Source organism: Varroa jacobsoni, unplaced genomic scaffold (genome assembly GCF_002532875.2).
Source record: "Varroa jacobsoni isolate VJ856 unplaced genomic scaffold, vjacob_1.0 scaffold_1132, whole genome shotgun sequence".
In the NCBI taxonomy this organism is placed as follows: domain Eukaryota; kingdom Metazoa; phylum Arthropoda; class Arachnida; order Mesostigmata; family Varroidae; genus Varroa; species Varroa jacobsoni.
This window is the reverse complement of record NW_019214034.1, coordinates 250,594-269,812: the sequence shown is the minus strand read 5'-3', so window position 1 is coordinate 269,812 and position 19,219 is coordinate 250,594. Positions and strand designations below refer to the sequence as shown.

Sequence of the window (19,219 nt, the reverse complement as noted above, 5' to 3'; positions counted from 1 at the left end):
AGCAATAGGCCGTTCTACTTCGAAATGGCAGGCAGAAGGTTGAACAGCCTGTTGTTATCCATCTTTGCCAGCGGAGAGGTTCACCGTAGAACCCACGAAAGAACGGCTTGCCGTTTTTCAGTCCAGATAACTGGGTACCAGTATCAATAACTATGCAGATATCTTCGTCAATCTACGTAGTGCGAATTCTCATTTTAATTAGTCGAGACCAAACTTATCGCTTCAGTCTAGGCCTTCGGGTCTAATCTTATGCATTTTGAGCACGTTCATCTTGTTTGTATTTTTCCAGCACGACGTTTTACGTTTCAAGTGTATGTGTATTCACATTTGTCTAATAGTAAGGCACAATGAAAAATAGGCGCTAATAGCCCTAGACTAATACTTAACTGCTGAGCAATTTACATTTTTATCTTTGTTAGTACGGATGTCGCTCTCGTATTAATACGTAAATATGCATTTTCGGTTCATTGGGAACAGATAAAACTTCGGGTAGAGTTTCCTCTTGCTTATTTAGAGTTCCGTATTGTACGTTTCTTTCACAAAGCAGTTAACCGCATTTGTTCGTAAACGTAATGATCGTACTTTGGGGTGATCTTTTGCGGTCTAAAATTTGCCACAGCGTGTAGCAGGTTATTTGCGTGTACATAGGAACGGAAATCGTAGTTAACTCCTATTGACCCAGGAAACCGTCAGAATGCTATCAAGGAGTTACTGCTAGAAGATGCTGCCAGGCAACGCGAAGCTGCAGAAAGGAGTCGTAAGAGAGGTAAGTTACTTAATAAAATCCAAGTTCGGTGGGTTAAAAAAATTCGCCTCCATAGTGGTGCGTTTATGTAGGGGCTGGCTGATACGCGGGGTCGACTTAGGCCACGCTGAAGACAAAGGCTTTGATGAAGAGTTCTGTGGCAATTAATCGAAAATATTGCCCGAGGCACTTCGTACAAAATATACGTACGCATCGTATGGAGAATACAGTACATACCACTCACGCCTCCCACCCCACGCCCCTCCTGCCATCCGACGAACTACACACTCCTCAATGTAGCTGATATAGGGTATTCGAAACCACGTATCGTTTCCGCTCGCTTTCTGGTCGATGTCGATATAGCAGACATAAGCGTCTGTGATTACTGATCCCATTTTTCGAAAGGCCGTGCGCGTACTGCACTTTGTCTTTCTATTAAGGCGCAGTTATCAAGTTCAATAACAAAATCTCTTTACAATCTCACTTCGGTAATTATGTTGAGGGACTGACCGGGAAAAATTATCATGAAAAGTCAACCAGTTAAACTCATAGAGGTTGTAGCCTCCACAGGACACCGCAGGGGTAGTGCGCGTAAGTGAAAGCCAATCGGCAAATAGATATTGTATTTGTGCACACTAAAGTGGACCGGTATAGGTGATAAGTTGCGTTTCGTAAGGCTTTGCGGAAGAGGCAACTATGAACAAAAAGTAAATGCGTTTCTTCTGAGACTAAACTAATATGTTCATCTAAATGTAGATTAGCAAAATGCGTTCTGTAACTTATCTTCTGACCTTATCTTAAGTTTACTATTATATCGATGACTGGCCATGCGATTACTGGCAAACCTACTGAAGCCTCTTACTAATTAGAACCCTTGCAAGAATTCAAAAACCCTGACTTTTTTTTTCTTACTAAGCGCTCAAAAGTAATCTCATTCTAAAAGTATGTTAGTGATGAATCAGCTGATCCTATCAGCTATCCAGGAGGGCCCGTAGAGGCCTTTCGTTGTGATTAGGTAAGACATTATTCTACAATAGAGTACCTCTTGATTTCCTGAATCCTATTATTCTACAACTTACTTTGGTGTAATTATAATACGGTACTACTAATACGTTAAAATGCTCGCCTCTCTTTCAGAAGAGCATTGCATGTTAGCATTCTGCATGCGGCAAAGGACCACACTTATATAAGTCTAGATATTTCAACGATAATGCGTTCATTGCAATTGCAATTGATATTTTTCTCTTAAGAACAACCGTTAATTTCTAAATATACCTACAACAGTTTTTTTTATGACATTTTAATAAATTTTCTAATCCGTTGAATGTAAACGCAACTGAGAATTTTTCAATTTGCCTCTCGAAAATCTTCCCCGGATTTTTTAAACACTGTCATAACAGAGAACTGTCGATTTCGGACAAAGAAGAAAGTTTAAAATGTCGGTGGAGGTTCGTCTTACGTGAAATCTCTCGATAATAGCTAACAGTCGGTCGACTTCCGAAAATGACGCACTGTCCCTCATTACGGGCGGCTTGGTGTTCCTCGCTTTGCTCTATGTTCTCGAAAGAACTGGCTTTTTTGGTGCCAAGAATAGCGACTGAACGCATGTCCGCTGTGACAAACACCCCGTAAAAATTAGCCCTATTCTAAATGCCTTATCTTGTACGTATACATTACTGAACCTGTTAACATGAATACGGTGAATGTAGAAGTGTGTTATTACTTACCGTTTGAGGTGTGATTAGAAGGCTGGATGGGCGATTGCGCTTCATTAGTTGTTGGTGAAGTTCCTTGCGGTTGACAACTTACGTTAGAATCGGAAATTGGTATCGCAGCAGGCTGGCAGTCTGGCACTGGTGGTGCCGGCTCCATCAGAGCATCATCCTCAACTGCCGGCGCCTCAACTGGTTCTTGTGGAGGCGTTGAAGAAGTTGCTCCCGGTGATGGCGTCGCCGGCTTTGTGCCTTTTGGCGATGATGTTGAGTAGGGCGTCCATCTGGAGTGAAGGAGCAGGAGTCATGAATTATTTGTGTCTATATTCGAAAAAACTGTAGTTGCTTGGAGCAAAATTGGTTATCGGTTATCTGAATCTACAGAAATTACTGAGTTTCTTAAGCAAGCATGTTGTTGGAACTGATTCGAAAAAGTTCAGAGAACAACACAAATGCAAGTTAGGTACCGGAATGTCTATGATCATCACCATAATAAAATTTAAACAACTGAAGTACTGTGACAACAGCATATATCACTGTTTGTGCCCGAATCAGTCTTATCGCATGGTCTTTTATAAACATATTTTAATACGTCCATAATAGTCCACTGCGAGCGAAGACAGACTAAGCCGACTGCTCCAGAGCAGTGAACGAGGCGTGTGGCTTGCTATAGTGTCTCTTCTCTTACTCTACCGGAATGTTCGGCGGAGACAATAAGCCTGCGCAAGCTTATTTACCCAGCCGCTGCTTTCTCGCGCCAGCTTCGCTCTTTTTCCTAATTTCTCTTCTACTTTAAATACGCCTCATTCTGCCAGCTACGACACCGAAAATATAGGCTTGCATCGTTCACTTATTACTATCACTTCTACCACAGTATTCTTCGACTGTAGCCGCTTTCTACTAGGTCGGTTACTGCACGCGGCACTTTTCGTGGTCGTAAAGCAAGTTTGCTCCGGGGGCATGGGGGACGTGAGCGGCTAGCTAACAAGTTAATGGCGTTTATAGCTCGAGATATGTGGCCGTCCTCGCCTAACCCCCTCCTCCTTTCCCTGTTAGCAAGGTTCAATGTTGAGCTTAGTAGTGGAGTCCTTTTCCACTAGACTGTTTGTTCCTCTTCCAGTGTTGCCCTCGCCGTTCGAGCCCTTTCGCCGTACCCGTTTGCACTAGGCCTTAGATCCCGTTCGGCCCTTCCTTTCGATCCCGTGAAGCAAAGACGTCGTTACAACTGCTGCATCCGATCGAAGGGCGCCGGTCAGAGCGAGGCTTTGAGATGCTCTCAGCTCTGTGTTACCGCGGCCGCATGCGTCGACAGTCAGCTAGCTCGTTTGCCATAGACCGTGCCAAGCGACGATGGAAACGATTCGGAGGCTTCGGCAGGCAAGACTGCGGCGGAAAAGAGATGGAGGGAATCGGCTGGCTGGGGTCGAGGATAGCAACGGAAAAGCTTGCGACACTTTGGGAAAGGGCGGCGCCAGAAGGGGCAGAAACAGCGGCTGTACAGGCGTACGCCGAAGAGGAAAAGTAACATAAATAGGAGAACATATAACGGGTCGATGATGTCGAAACCAAGAACGGGAGCAAGAACAAGCCTGTACATGCCGAAGAAAAAGCAGGGGCGCCGATTATATTTAAGGCCAAGTTTGCATCGCCTTTGCAAGTAGACCACAATGTTGAAAGAGTGTGCAGCATGGAACCATCGAAGAGTCGAGAGCCAACTTAGACAAGAGCGAGGGAAGCCGCAAGAATGAGCCACGATGAGCGTTGGTTCACCCGATTCAAAGAAGCTACAAAAGCTGAAGTTGGGCGTTCGGATAGTCAGCGCCCAACGATACTAGACCCTCAACAGAAAGCAGGTAATGAAACTACTGAGGAGGTAGCGGCTGTTCACTATAACCAGTTCCGCTGGTGCTGCCAGGCGCTTGATTATGAACAATACGTTACAAGGAGAATAGATTTGGGCTAGCCAAAAGAGAGAGAGTAAGACGGATTGTAGAAGGACTCGGCAGGAGAATATTCGGCCGATACTAATCGGATTATCATGTTTCCAGTTATCTCCAACGGACTCTATATTTAACAATATGTGGAAGAAACACAATATTAATGCGCTTTTACGGAAAGCTAGCTTTACATTTTTAATTTTAGAGGTATGGCATCTTTAACTCAAGAATCTTTTTGCACATAAATATATTGAAATGTTTAGAGCACGTTGCAACGGCGTTAATACCTGTCACTAACAAGCCAGACGATTAAATTTGGTTTCAGTTATGCGCCGACAGGGTTCAGGGGCCGCGTGTTGCCATCAATGAAGAAATACTAATGTAATTTTCGTACTGCTTCTCTGTAACTGAATCTTCATACTGCTTTCAGCAAATTGAAAAGTTTGCTTCATTTTGTTAATACAGACATAGCCAATGAAATCAATTTTGTGAGCTTTACAATCCATACATAAATCACAATTACGGTCCATATCAAGACTGGTAGCCGCGATGTCGACGTCCCTTAGTCGAGCCTCTTACAGATCGTTCGCAGGCAAAACAGAAGTCCAGAAAAAATCATGCCTGGTCACGGCCAACACAGTTAAAGCACTTCTCTAGCCAGACTTTTCAAGTGGAAGAGCCGAACTTTGCTATCTTTCCTTCACGCCTGTCCAGTAACAATCCGTGGTCCGTTAACATTCTCAACTGGTCGTCCAAAGAACTACCTCACGTCGGCGCGCTTCGGTAGTTTTCCGGTGATATGAGTTAGGAGAGTTGAAAGAAAGGAGCCAATGTATTTACTTCATTGGTCGACTGTGTGAAACAGACGAATAGCTTCTGAAGGGGTCGCACTACTTTAGTTCTCTAGACAAAAAGCTAAGATGGTCATGGCTGAAGCTCTTCTGTTAGAGATAATGTAATAGTATTGAGCCTGCTGGGCAAGGGTTCTTTCGCAACTCTCTCTCATTCGAATGATGGTTGGTTAACTCTCCGCTAAACACAAATGGCCTGGTGGCCATCCCCCGAACTGTCGATACGCTTACGTCCATTCGTCGCCGTTTCCTTACAGCTCATTCACCCCTTCTTGCCCATTTTTACTCCGCTGGTGGTAGCCACAAGCAAAAAGGCGACCGACAATGGCTATAAAAGGGGACAGCAGCGGCAAAAGAAAGTCATCCTTTTGGTATCACCCTTTCTGCAGTAACCCCTAGTCCTCGCACTGCTCCCTCCCTAGGACCCTGTAGCAAAAAAGACCTGAAAAAAGGGTAAGTAAAAGAAGAGTCAGAGCGACTCATTCGCTTATAGTCTTATCTGTGAGGTTAGGGGCACGCCCATCGCAGGCTATGACCAAAAACAACAATAGTGGCAGCAGCCACAGCTATATTCCCTCTTCGTCTCGATTCAAACAGAAAGAAATTTCAGTCACTGCTCACCCTCCTTGGCCGATTCTGATCCTTCTCCCGCCACGTTTGCCATCTTCTAAAGATGGAGCTATTACTTTGACACTAGCGGTATAACCACATCTACTACCAAAGCTACCATGCCGATTTTCAACAATAATAACTGTTGACATGATTACTTTAGGACGAGTCAAGCGTGCGTCTAATGAACGGTCTTAAGATAGGGTAGCAGGGCCATCAGCTAAACGATCAGTCTACTAACAACACTTAGAGACGTAGGTTGTGAGCAGGCGTTTCAAATCAACGGTAATCCGCTGTATAGCTCCCTCCAGGTCTAAGCCTAGAGGCCATGTGCACTATGGAATCGTTTATTAAGGCCCGCTAAACTTTTGTTACGCCACATGACTAACTTCCGATACAAACTTGGTCGAACATATAACGCTTTGTACTGCTCGGACCTTTAACCAAGTATGGATTTCTGAGCTGCTCCAATGAGCAGTAGACTTTAGGTTGTTTACTTAATCAGCAATATTGCTTTTGCCTAATCACCCGAGCTAATTTGTGTTGAAGAATTTCGTATGGATAACATATACTTTTATGCATATACTGATGGCGGTCGTTGTGCCGGCTTCTAACCAGACATTTGCTTTTCTTTCGTCTGGTATCGTAGTGAAGCGGCGACGAGGAACCGGCAAACCGGAATTTATCCGTCCAAATGTTTTATCGCAACCTCTTCATCCATTGACAGTGATGCTTGCAAAAAAAAAATAAAGAGTTTGGTGAGCAAGCCTTGAAATCTACAGACGTTATCTCGTTCAATGATTCAAAGTGTGGCTTTACATAGTTTGGCGTGTCTCGAAAATCATAATATTAATGCGCTGTTTGGCCTTACATTCGGTCATTGTTATAACGATTCAGCAGATGCTGAAGCTTGATGGGCACTGGAAACTCAAATTATTTAAATCGATAGAGATTTCGTAAACGTCCACAAGGAACTAGACAGCTGTAAGTTCGACAAACTTCGTTTCGATACTCGTTGGAGGTTGAAGTGGAAGATGTAGAAGTTATTCACGTTCGGTATTCTATTCATGATACACCAGTGGACTGGCCCCTAGCAAAAAAGAGGTGCGTCTACGCCCACTTTTGAAATTAAGCCGCCTTAAGTTTCGTAGGCACACGCGTCGCCGCTGTGGTATCGTTTGCCGAACCGTCTACCTCTAGTTGGATTTAGGCAAATACCATATCAGAATAATCCTTTTTTTGCACAGGAGTGACATTTTTCAACCGGGGTCTCGCTTAAGCTGTAGTATCGGCGAAGGGATGTAGAGTTTAAACTGTATCTATCGTTTGTTATTTAAATTTAAACCTAAAATTGCAGATGCCCGCCAATCTACAGGTTGTAGAATTCGAAACTTCGTTCTCAGTTTTTAGCGTAAACATCCTCGCTTCGGCCCTCTGGTGATCTATCGTCAGAGCACCTGTTAGATGAAGTACGGCTAAATAGTGCGATCGGGAAGGTTTGTCATTCCTATTGGATAGGCAACCAAGATCCACTTTACATCTGCTCGAAACAGATCAGTCAAGTGAGTAAATATAAGATATCGTATTTTTACGGGGGTATTTTCATTTTTTTGTCGTTTTGGTGCGAAGTACTAGTCGAGCTAAGTCCTCTTCATGCTTCGCCGATACAAGACAAGTCAAGTATATACGCGTCTTCGAATAGCAGACTCAAGCGTGTTGTGATCGATCACCGTTCGTATATTGGTTTTCTATTTCCGGATAGCGTGTGGTCTGTTCGGCAAACTCTATTATTTCCATGATGTAAAGAAAGTAATTGATAAGTTGCAGGAATACAAGGACCATAGGGAGATAGCGGAACCGAGGAGTGTCGCCTAAAGTCAGAAGCAGTACATTTTGGCGGTGGTATCGATTAACGGCTGCCGCGAATGGAACTCGCTAGATCGTCGTAGATCGTTTCACTGTGAACTAAAGTATAGTATTTGAAAGTTCAGCTGGCGGAAAATTAGCGCTTAAGACAAATCCACTAAAGGCTTTCAAACAGCCTACATGTTACTAGTATCGGTATATAAAGACTAAATACTACGAATCAGTTATATAGAAAGTGACACACGAACTGCTAACGCATTTGCTGTGTTCACTGTTGCTAACCTATGTAACTGGACGATATTACAAACACTCGAGGTATTTGCCTGTAGCCATATTGCTTCGGGGACCATGGGAATAGCTGCAGACAATTAATTATACTCTGTAGGTTGCTCGTCACACAATGCGTGCGGTAAATAGGTGCAGTCGCAGAAATATCTAGTATGTACTATGTGCTGCATTTCTGTTATGTATTAGAAACTGACATTAATTGATCATCCATTCGTCTTCGTTAGCAAGTGAGCAATTCTTCTCTATCAAACACTTCTTGAATACTTCTTCCGCAAAGGCAGCAATGAAACGATCTCTATAAAGGTACTTTCACCTACGCTGTGTACGATTCTGTCTCCCAGTGACGCTGAACGGTTGCGGCCTGCAGGTGTAACTATAGATGTTGATGTAAAAGGAAGCTATCGTCGGCGATGGGGCCTAAAGGTGACGGAAACAAACTGTGCATACATACCTGGTTGGTTCACTTGTTTATTTATTTAAACCGGTAACTATTGCTTTTGGCAAGCTAGTTTAATAATCAAATAGCGTTGAAGAAGTTATACCAAGCTTTAGGCAGGCGTTTCGGCATTGGAACGTTATAACTTACGTTCCCGCTCGTCAGCCACGAAAGTCACCATTGGTCGTCAGTCGGAACTGTTTAAGGACTTACCAAAGCCACTCGGCAAGTCATTAAGCTATTAAAGTGGCGAAAAACTTTGATTCACTTCCTCTTCTCATAATTAAGTACTACTGCACTGTGTAATTTTATGAGTACTTTAACTGGCAATGAACGAAGAGCATTTGTTCGAACGTGCATATATAATGAGCAGGTCTTTACGTCAACTCATGGGTACGGCGTGATACGTTATATACATATATTATATTCTCAATTACCGACTTCTAGAAGCATACATTAGAAGCCGATTACAGCGGTTACAGAAAAAAAAGGTTAGGTAGTGGTCGTACGGCTGCAACTGGCATTGCGTCCATATTGGTGACTCAGCTTCCTCCGGCTGCGCTTAACGCTAGCCAAGGGTAACGGACTTGCATCGGGGTAAGCGGAACTGCTCCTTTTTTGTCACATTTCTGAACGCTGGAGGTGGTGCAGGGGTAGGGTAGTAGTTAACCGGCTACGGCAGAGTGTTCATCGGAGTGTGCTGTCAACTCACTTAAACTGAGGACTAGGGCTGGCAACGAATGTCAAAGACATCCGCCGACTCCTGGCGCGTCTCCGAAGTCAGTTAGCTCCTTCGGCTCTATGCCCATGTTACCATCGCGGCTGTTTCTTCCATGCACGCCTCGTATCGGCACTGTGACCAATCTACTCACTGTAGTAGAGTCTAGCGCGTACGGGTAATAGTGTCGCTTTCTCGTCCGGAGTCTCGCAATTCCTTCCTCTCATGTGCCCTACCCCTCTCCTCGATAAGCACTCCGCCTCTTCGATATTTTGTCGATGCCAGCCATCCGAGTCACGTCCGATGGACATTCTGGCTAAATATAGTGAGAACTGAAGACCGAAGTGAAATCTTGCGAGATTTGTTTTAGAAGTATAGGGGAGAACCGTTACAAACCCTCGAAATTTTTCTTCGGCTTTTATGCCCTGCAGCACATTTATAAGGAGCCACAAAAAAATCAAGTGCGCAATAACTACTCGTAGTGTCCTGGGATAGCTTTTTCTCCTTTTTGACCAAATCGACACAGTGTTCTATGTGAAAAGTAAAATTTTATGTTCAGAACGACTACATATTATGTCCTCAATGACGATTCTGTGAGAAACAGATTTTGCTTCCGATAGCGGAGGCTATGCTGGGGAGTAAGACCAGCTGAGCCATTCATTGATTTCGTAAGACCTTGCCTTCATAAAAAATTGCCCGTTTTTAAATGTTCGACACTGTATAAAGACACGAGCATGTTAAGCACCAAGTCTTTAAAGACGCTTTTTGTTTTTTCAACTAACAAAGAACAATATTTGCGTAATGTCAAATATGAAAGATAATAGTTTGTTTCGAGGAAAATGCATACCACTACCAGTCTAAACTTTTGAACGGTACAAGAAGTAATAAGGGAAATTGACGCGTAATATAGACTATATAAAGACGCAGGCTTTTCTGCCATATGTTGTCCCCTATCAATGATAGTCACTAACCCGTGAGTAAGCAAGCTGAATTTACAATGCGGCCCTTTAAGATGTTGTTGGGCCTCTATTCTTTTAATCGGCACAGCAGCAGCAGCCAAACGAAAGTAAATGTCATGGCGGACCCTATCACTTCCTGCACGTAACTTCGTGCCTCGTTAGGAAATCAAGTATGTTCTATATATTTCTGCTTGTCTATAATGAGCTTTAGGTTAAAAAAAAATATCCCTATGTGTGTGTGTGTGTGTGTGTGTGCCAAAAACACACTGAAATAATTTTACTAAAAGAAAACTGCTGTCTAGATTCGCTATTGGCGTCGAGCACTCGTTAGCGCAGTACATAATCTTTCTATAGCATCGCAACAGTTACAAGGCGTAGTGGTTCTCCGTGCTATTTCTAAACAAAGAAAGCACCCAAGCTTAAAGTTAACTCTAAGTTCCGTGTGAACAAAAACTCAGCAAATGTTAGAGAGAAAAGCGTGTTTCATTAACAACTTCCTCTAATTAACGGCACATACAAGTAGCCTTTAGGCTGGATGCATCCATGAAATATATGAGCCTATTTGACCATGATTACGCTAAAACCCTATGGACGAAGGAATAGGCGTCAACGGTATCATAAACCAGCATACTGCTGTGGATACGTGCTGATACATGTACAGATCTAATGCGTCACATTTAAGCTGTGAACGTACATTAGTAATAGAAATCAAATGAATGTAAATTTCAACCGAAGCCGTCTAGCAAACGTGGCTCATCCCTTCAGGTCTCATTATGTTTTTCTATTCGATCTGACACACACACAGACACACACACACACACACACACATAGGCTTTCCGATCAGACATTTTCACAACCGCTTTTTTCATACGTGTTTGACAACTTGAGAATGTTCAAGTTAAATCTTTTAAATTATGAATTTCTTACAAAATACATTTTAGCGCCTCTTTTATTACGGTACTACGATCGAAACAAGCAAAAGAGAAGGATTTGTTGACTCGTTTCTAACCACTAATCTCAGCAAGGTTATGACTGCCAGCAACGGAAGCCCCAATCGGGCTTAAATCAGACAAATCGTGAAACTTCAGGAAGGAGGCAGTTTGAATATGCTGAATGGGTATGCACCGTCAAAGCACTATGAATGGGTCAAGTGCCGTTTGGAATGTACAGCAGCAAAAGATGCTGTAAGCCCACAATGAGATCGCGGTCCCTTCTCATCTCCCTAATTGTCAGGCAGTAAATTAGACTATAGCAGTCAATGGCAAACAAAGAGACCGTAAAGTCTTTTGTAAAGGTAAAACCAAACAGTAGAAGTTTTCGAGAAGATGGTGGAAAATGCAAAAAGTTTGCGTTATGGCGTAGAAAAAGTAGAAATTAGCAGCAATGGAAGGAAACGCAAAATATACAAAAAAAAAAAAAATAGTCCAAAACGTCAAAACGAAGAAATTTGCTTGACTCTAGTGACTGGCAGCAGCTAGCAATTCACTAAGACATCGTTGTTACCTGTGAACATTCGTCGGCCCGGCATTACGTCCTGCTAGGCTCGCCTAGGCCGACGATCGTCTTTGTAATTACGAGGTTCCCAATTTCTTCTTTTTTCTTTTCTTAAACTGAGCTATCTAGTCAACTCGACGTTCTTGTTCGTAATTTGCCGATCTACTTTTACCGTCCGGTAATACGGTCGGCGTGCTGTTTCCTGCAAATGACTAAGTCTTGATTTTTTCTGTCGCTGCATTGCTTATTGTGTCCAGAAGTAGGATAGGCCAGTTTAGACAGTACTTGTTTAGATGGCGAGCCAATCAGGATATCGGTTCTCTGCCATGTTACTTGGGAAATCGTTGGAAGAATATCGCGTCTGCAGACATGCTGCTTCGTTTTCAAATAAACAGACAGAAAAAAAAAAGAGTAAAATCGCGAGCAAAAAAAATGAATGAATAGCACAGGCCAGTGTCTAATGGAACTGTAGACCCGTACGGACAGAATGAGATATTAAAGTTCTGATGACCTCTGAGACTATAACATCAATCGTAACGTCTTCTTCTGAAGCCGCCTTTACCCAAAACTAGAAGAGAAAGCTATAAAGCTTCTTTTAAATGTAGGTTATTGACAAATTTCTTTGTGGGTATACTCTTGAGCTATAGCGTAGTTCGGGCAGGCGTTGATAAAATAGATTTAGCTGCCCGATATCTATAAGTACCTTATCATGACGCTCTCGACAATTGCCTAGTCCCATAACGTTCCAATCAGGATACACTACTTTTCTAATAACAATTTCTAATAATAATAAATATTATCGAGGTATGGTATTTTATAAGATTTAACCAAAGCGAACGTGTGTTGTTAATTCTAAATTGAAAATATCTTTTTTTTTTTTTATTTCTATTCTGTACCGTTCAGTATCTAGGGTGACGCTGTTTCATTCGAATAAGTAGCACTCCATGACGTGTTTATTATTATTATTATATGAGTGTATCATTAGCGAATTGAAGATCGACCCATATGACGTAAGCACAGGTGAATGTTTTGTTACGTCTTTTACTTCATTAGAGTATCCACTAGAGAACGGACGCGGCGGTATTGTGTCCTTGGCTAATATTGATGACCAAATCAAGCAACGTTGTGGTAGCAAGCGAGTATGATTAGTACGATTAAATGAAAGGAGGATAGCTGCGATGGAGCGTAGATAGCTGCGTACATGATCCCGTCGAAGACGAAGAGCGATGATTTCATCAATGGTCGCTCGAGCAACCATCTAAATTTCTAAAATCAAACGGTGATCAGAGTTCAGCCGGACAGTTCCACTATGTCAAATTCACGCTCTTAAACAGATTTTAAATGCAGCGCATCTATGTAGGCGTTTACTCGTTGAAAATAATCGGAAACGGTATATACGTATCTAGGTTTAATGTGGATTGGCATTGAAGCTGGATCGACATCATTTAGCTTACAGCTTGCAATGAAGTTCGAGCAATTAAGGTAGGATATTCAACAGCTGGCGTCCAACCATGCTATACCTAATCAGCCAAAAAAAAAGTAAACTGTTAGTAATTCCTCTATATATATATATATATGTATATGAGCCCCAACCAAGATAGAATTTCGACGTAAGTTAACGAAGCAGCAGTACTAAAGAGCACGAAAGCCTTCACTAATCTGGTTGCTAGGTCAGTAGTCAAAACCCCCCTGTTTAGATTTTAGACGTTGCTTCACAGACCTGAAGTTATCACTCAACTCTTTACTGTAATTTTGCCAAGTTTCACCCGGACACTTCTCCGCTGGCTGTCTTTTCAACCGACTCTCGCATAACCATTCCTCAAAACAAGTAGTGTGCTGGTAGACATTGGTTCTCCAATGAATTTGTTATATTCAAGATGTCTCCTATAGCTCTGCTTGCATTATTATTCGTAAAGTTAGAGAAACAAAAAATGAGAAAGGATTAGCAAACCACCTTACCTTAACTTTCACACTTAAGGGTGTGAAGCAAAACTAGTATAACTATGCAACGTGTGACAAGGAACCCCTAAGGGTGGCACTACAGACTATCCAGCAGTGTAAATCAGCTGGTTTTCTAACCCACAATTAGGGCCGATATTAACCTAAATAGGTCGCACTATCGCTCACTCTACGTCGTCAAGATGTTACGGTCCTGCTTGCTGCTGCTAATCAGGAGTATGATCCTCCTCTTTTCTCCAAAGTGGTTACGAGGTGTTTTTCTTGATAAGTGTTACTGCCACTAGTACGGCGTAGGGTTCGCCCTTTCTTATGCTACCCCCCGTCATAGACCCACTTCCGTTTGCCGTCTCTTTATTATAGTATAGGTTTGAACGGGTCGCGTCGCCTGAACGATTCGCCTCAGAAAACCTTTATAGTAATAGAGTCGGGAGATGGGGATCTCCACCGAACGAGTAGCCCACATCTGCCTTTAAACAGACAGTTTTCTTCCAGTTCCTCCACACATCGCCGTCGCGGCATTCTTATTTCTGTCGAGCTATATGCATTTAGTTCATAGCGTACAAGATCAAATTAACGGTATGACTTTAGCAAAATATATCAAATGTATATTTTCTTTACGAAGGGAAATAATCAATGCGCCAGAACTATCTTCAATCAACTGATAAGGTCTTCTTACCTTCTTCTTCTTCGCAACAACGAAGTTGCGATTGAATTTATTCTTCAAGGAACGTACACCTAATAAAGCTACATTACTCGAAAACCGTAGCTCTTAAGACCGAAAACTGGAAAATGGACAATCATTGTTATATTCCTTTCCTACATATAAATAGCATCAAACTTTCCGCTTGGCTGTCTAAGGGCACACTCACGGCTGGGTAGGACCACATTGTGATGAGTTCTCCCTGAAAACTAACCTTTCGGCTCGGAACCGGTAGCTATTTTGCGACGGAAGCGTCGTCCTACGGAAGAGTTGGGCCGATTGTGTTGGCGCTTGCGGCGCTTGGGTGGCAAGAAGTGAAGAGCAGGCTGGAGCGGGGGCTGCTAGTAGCGATGCAAAGCCTGCAGGGGCAAACGCAAGCGCTCCGGCTAGAGGGGCAGTTGGCCGCCACATTACCGACGCAGCAGCTGACACTGCCAATGGAAACCCTGCGAAAACAAAAAACATAGGCTGAAAAATGAACAGATCTAAAATAAGCGGAGTGGTCAGAGTTGATATGATTGCCAGGCTACCACACAACAGTTAAACAATAGATATTCAATCAGCGAAAATGACCGCTTTCGTTTATTCTTAGTTTGAAAATAAACGTTCTTTAGATTTATTTCATGTGATAATTAGCGAACTTATCCAATATATTTGCCTCAAAAGATTTCAGTTCACCAAGTTCGCCCTTAGAAAATGCATTCTTTGCAAACTACATTCACAATATAAGTAAGACGTTACTTCTTGAATAATTGCGCCAGTTTGGAAAGCATTGTGATAACAACTAAGGCGCATCACTTTAGAGTTCCGCATTTGCCGCGCAGTCTGGTACGTGTCATGATAAAAATCCAAGTGAGGCTTGTAAACGCCCCTAGCTAATACGTAAAGGATTGGAAATTCACGCGTAAGTTGACATCCGTACGTCAGTTACTAAATCTACCAAATTTACTGTCGGAATCCTAAAATAATTCCTCTCCGGAGTTCTGTGGAAAAAAGAGAGCAGGAGCAATCGAGGCAGAAAGCAGAGCGGATATTTGCCGGTTCAAGGAATACCATCTTTGGTGATCTTGTAGCGGATCGCTTCTTACATAGACCTAGATGACAAGGTTTAAGGTCGAATAGCAAATATGCCCATTATGGCATAATACCGACTTACGGGTTAACAGAAATGGAAACACATAGCAAGTATCATTATTTCATTTCTATTACCCCACAATGCATCTGCCATTCGACTGAGCTTACGTTTAAAACCTCTTGAAAAAAAATCATGAAATGTCGTGGGGCTATCCATACAGTCTCTACTCAACAAACTACAGGGATGCATAATACACAGTGCAATTCGGTAACGTTATTTTTTGAATTAAACTTTTTTTATTTTTTAAATTAAAATTGGTTTATTCAGCTTAGGCAAGGGTTAACTTAGACGGATTAGAAGCTACAAACGTACATAACTTGTATATAAAGTCTACCAGCACCCAATACGCTTTACTTAACCTAACAATTTCTTTTATCTGACATTCGTTTATCATTTTCAAAGTAATTCCTCTGCAGGTGTGCATGACATGAAATCTTGGGTAGCTTCGCTTGAACTTGTTGTTGGGCCTTTTGAGATCTCCTAAGTAGACGGTACAGGTCGACTGTTTGCTGTTGGGTAAAGGATGATTGCCAAATGACGCCGTACGCTTCGTCCAACAACGATCTAACAGACTTTTCCCAACGAAACAACTATGCGTTGATTCGTTACACCTACAAAGTTGTGTGCGAGCGTGTCACAGCACTAGCGGGCACCAGTTTGCTCTGCACCGGGGCAAGTGTTCGTATGTTCCTTCTTTTGCCCTTGTCCGCAGCTATGGCGATGCTTTGCCTCTGTCAGACGCTAGAACGAAATTCAGTAGCTATTCTAGTCTATTAGTTCTATTGATTAACTGTTTTCTTGCTCATTATTTCTAATTACTGGTTTAGCTTAGAAGGCAATTAACGGACTCTTCACAGAAATACCCTCAGTAATAGAGATGACTTCCTTAGCGAGAGTAGTAGCAGAAGCAGGACCACACAACGAAAACGTGACCTTGCGTACATCGATACTACGTGGGCATGCACTTTTGAATAACGCGCTAACACGGATGATGTGTGTGATTTCCTGATGAGTCTTCCAGTTGGCAAAATTGCCAGAAGCTTGTCAAACGTTTAATCTTAATACATCGGTGTATCGTATACTGACTAACGTTGCCACCGCAAAAATTGCTACCCAGCAACAGAATTTTCTTTGTAGAAAATCAACGAAATAGAAAATGTTTCATTATTTCGCTTATATATTACCAGTATGCTGACTGGTAGTCGTCTCATTGTCGATGTAGAGAATTTTTGCCACTCAGATGGCGCATGGAGTTTTTCTAATGTCAGTTTGTCAACTCTGAATTTGTTTTTTTTTGTTTGTAAAAATGACATAAAGGACTGTATATCATGAATACGCATGGGTATATTGGAGGCCTCGGTCGCGTGTAATAAGGAACACAAATGTTGGTCAGAAACATCGACTCGCAAACATATTTTAGACGAATGCAATAAGTTTCTATATGAACAATATTCATGACGTTTTTTTGCCATAATATTATAAGTACCCCTTTATAAATATTTTTGTAATTTATTGTCACCCATTTATGTACTTTTTTTTTTTACATATTTTACACAGTCAATCCTAGATGTATAATCATCATCTGCGGAAAAATTCTAAATATAAATATATAGTGCCGGATATAGGTTTGAGTAGAAAACATCTTTGTTACGGTGTAATATTGGCGTCTCTCTACATCTCCCTCGTTCCTTCTGTAGGACATTTAAGGACAGACTGATGCTTGGCTGGGCTGGATGATTGCCTGGATCCTTTACAAGAAACGTGCGGCAGTTGAAGCCGAATAGAGAATAACATCACATTATGCGGATAGAACATTCTCCAACGGATTTATAGAGAAGACTGTGCTGATGCCAAGCTGGCCAAATAAAATCCCGTGACCTGCTCCTTTGATAAACGAAATAGGCCTGCCTTTTACCTAAGAGCAGACAGACATCCATGATCTATAGCGTAGAGCATACTCAAAGCCTTGCCGCACCCTCAAACGGCCGCAACATTTCAGGACAGAAAAGCACGCTCTAGAAGCGGATAAAGTTTATAGTGGTCGCTGTGGAAACTGGATAGGCAGACCTAGGCGGGATGGCTTGATAACATTGCACTCGTTGTACAGTAAATGCAAAAAGCTGTACCGTGGCAAACGTATGTTGGCATTTTTTAAGATGAATCAACGATCGTTCTAATTTGATGCGTTACTAATAAAACATCGAACTTCTAACTCTAGCACCCGCTATATCTCTTTACGAAAAAAAAAACCCGATGAATAGATGCTACGAAAACGTATTTTGCCCTAAACCTAGTTGAGGTCATACCATGTAGTTTTCTCAGCAGAGGTTCTGGTGTTACATTGGGACAATAATAGTCGTTTTTACTTTCTGGCGGAAGCTAGGTTATCGATCACATAGACAATTGAGTTTTTCAAATTACATAAACACAGCTCAAAAGTTATTCCGATGTAAGCTAGGCGTTTTTTTTTTTTTACCTAAAGTCTGCTCCAGTTGTCGCCGTCACACGAGAAAAACGAGAATGACCCAAGCGCATAGCTGGAATACGAACACAGTAATAAAATACCGAGAGAAAGAAGCAATGATTTCAGTTTCCTGTCGATTAACTATTTTTCAGTTGTTGGGTTGAAAGGCGTAAGGCCTTTTAAAGTGTATATGGTTTATTTTGCCTGCTGTCTTTAAGGCACAGCGAGAGAAAAATGTGCAGAGAAACCCTAAATGATGAATATATTTCAATACAGCAACAGTCAATAGCATGATTAAGGTTAGTTAAGTAAAGGATGTGACGTAACTTGCAGATATCAGCTAAAGTTACGCGAGTGCTTAACAGATGTAGATAATGTATTTTGAAACATATAACTTTAGACGATGCGTATACCTTCTTCCTCAATTTACACAGTATTGCAATACAATAACGCGGAGAGGATAGTTTTATTGAGCCTGAAGGTGCTACAGCACTTCAGTAATATTATTTGCCTTGCTCCTCAGCGTAATATTGAAACTACCGCGAGAATCTGAAGTATTGCCTAAGCTTTATTTTAGGCTCTGCTATAGCGGAGAAGAATTATAGACGCCTTAAGTTTGTTGTTTTCCTTGCCGTCATCAGGTCAAATGCTGTTCTAAATTTATACACTGCGTACTCCTATATACGAGCCGAAGAAAAGCTGAAACCGATGTGCCTGCTTAAAGGCCTGTTGAACTTCATAAAGATCGGCAACATTACGATTCGCGAATCGTGGGGTTGCCCGTGATGCCTGCAACGTTGTAACGTTCGAGGCCGCGCAATGAAATAAGGTAGCAAACATTCGAATGCAATGATGAGAGTATGAATTTAGTCACTGTAGGACCATAAACTAGATAAGTGATAGTCAGTGCCTTATTATAGTAAATAGCTAAGTAATTCACACAAATGTCCATCAATCACATCCGTATCGAACGCGATCTACTAAAAATATCTAAACAACGACAGCACAAGTAATGATCAACCTTACAGGGAAACAAACTATTACATACGGCCGTACTGCCGTATAAATAATAATAGGATGAAATTTGCTTTCTCTCAACACGTCCGCCAGGCCGAGAGTATCCTTGATAATTCATTCATTATAGGTTTCCTTTTGCAATAGGCGGCCATGCTAACTATTTAATAAATTTAGTAAGTCCTCGCATTCCGCTTTCATGCTAACACTAACGTATATCTATATAAGATGAGTAGTTTTATATATTAAGGGAAACTAGCGAACATTAAATATTCGCAAGGCCCTTAAATATTAATACATGACTGAAATAGTGATAACACAATGGTATCTAA

The 19,219-nt window shown here is 41.9% G+C and overlaps 1 protein-coding gene across 1 annotated transcript in view; it reads right to left on the bottom strand.

Moving 5' to 3' along the window:
- Positions 1–14,712, bottom strand: part of LOC111266967 (uncharacterized) — a 31,115-nt gene extending 16,403 nt beyond the window's left edge. The window contains exons 1-2 of the mRNA XM_022844878.2: positions 14,489–14,712; positions 2,473–2,741 (exon numbers count right to left, since the gene is read on the bottom strand). Of these exons, the coding sequence (XP_022700613.1) occupies positions 2,473–2,741; positions 14,489–14,685 (466 nt within the window). The 5' untranslated portion in view covers positions 14,686–14,712. The remainder of the gene's footprint in view (positions 1–2,472; positions 2,742–14,488) is intronic.
- Between the last annotated feature and the right edge of the window lie 4,507 nt (positions 14,713–19,219).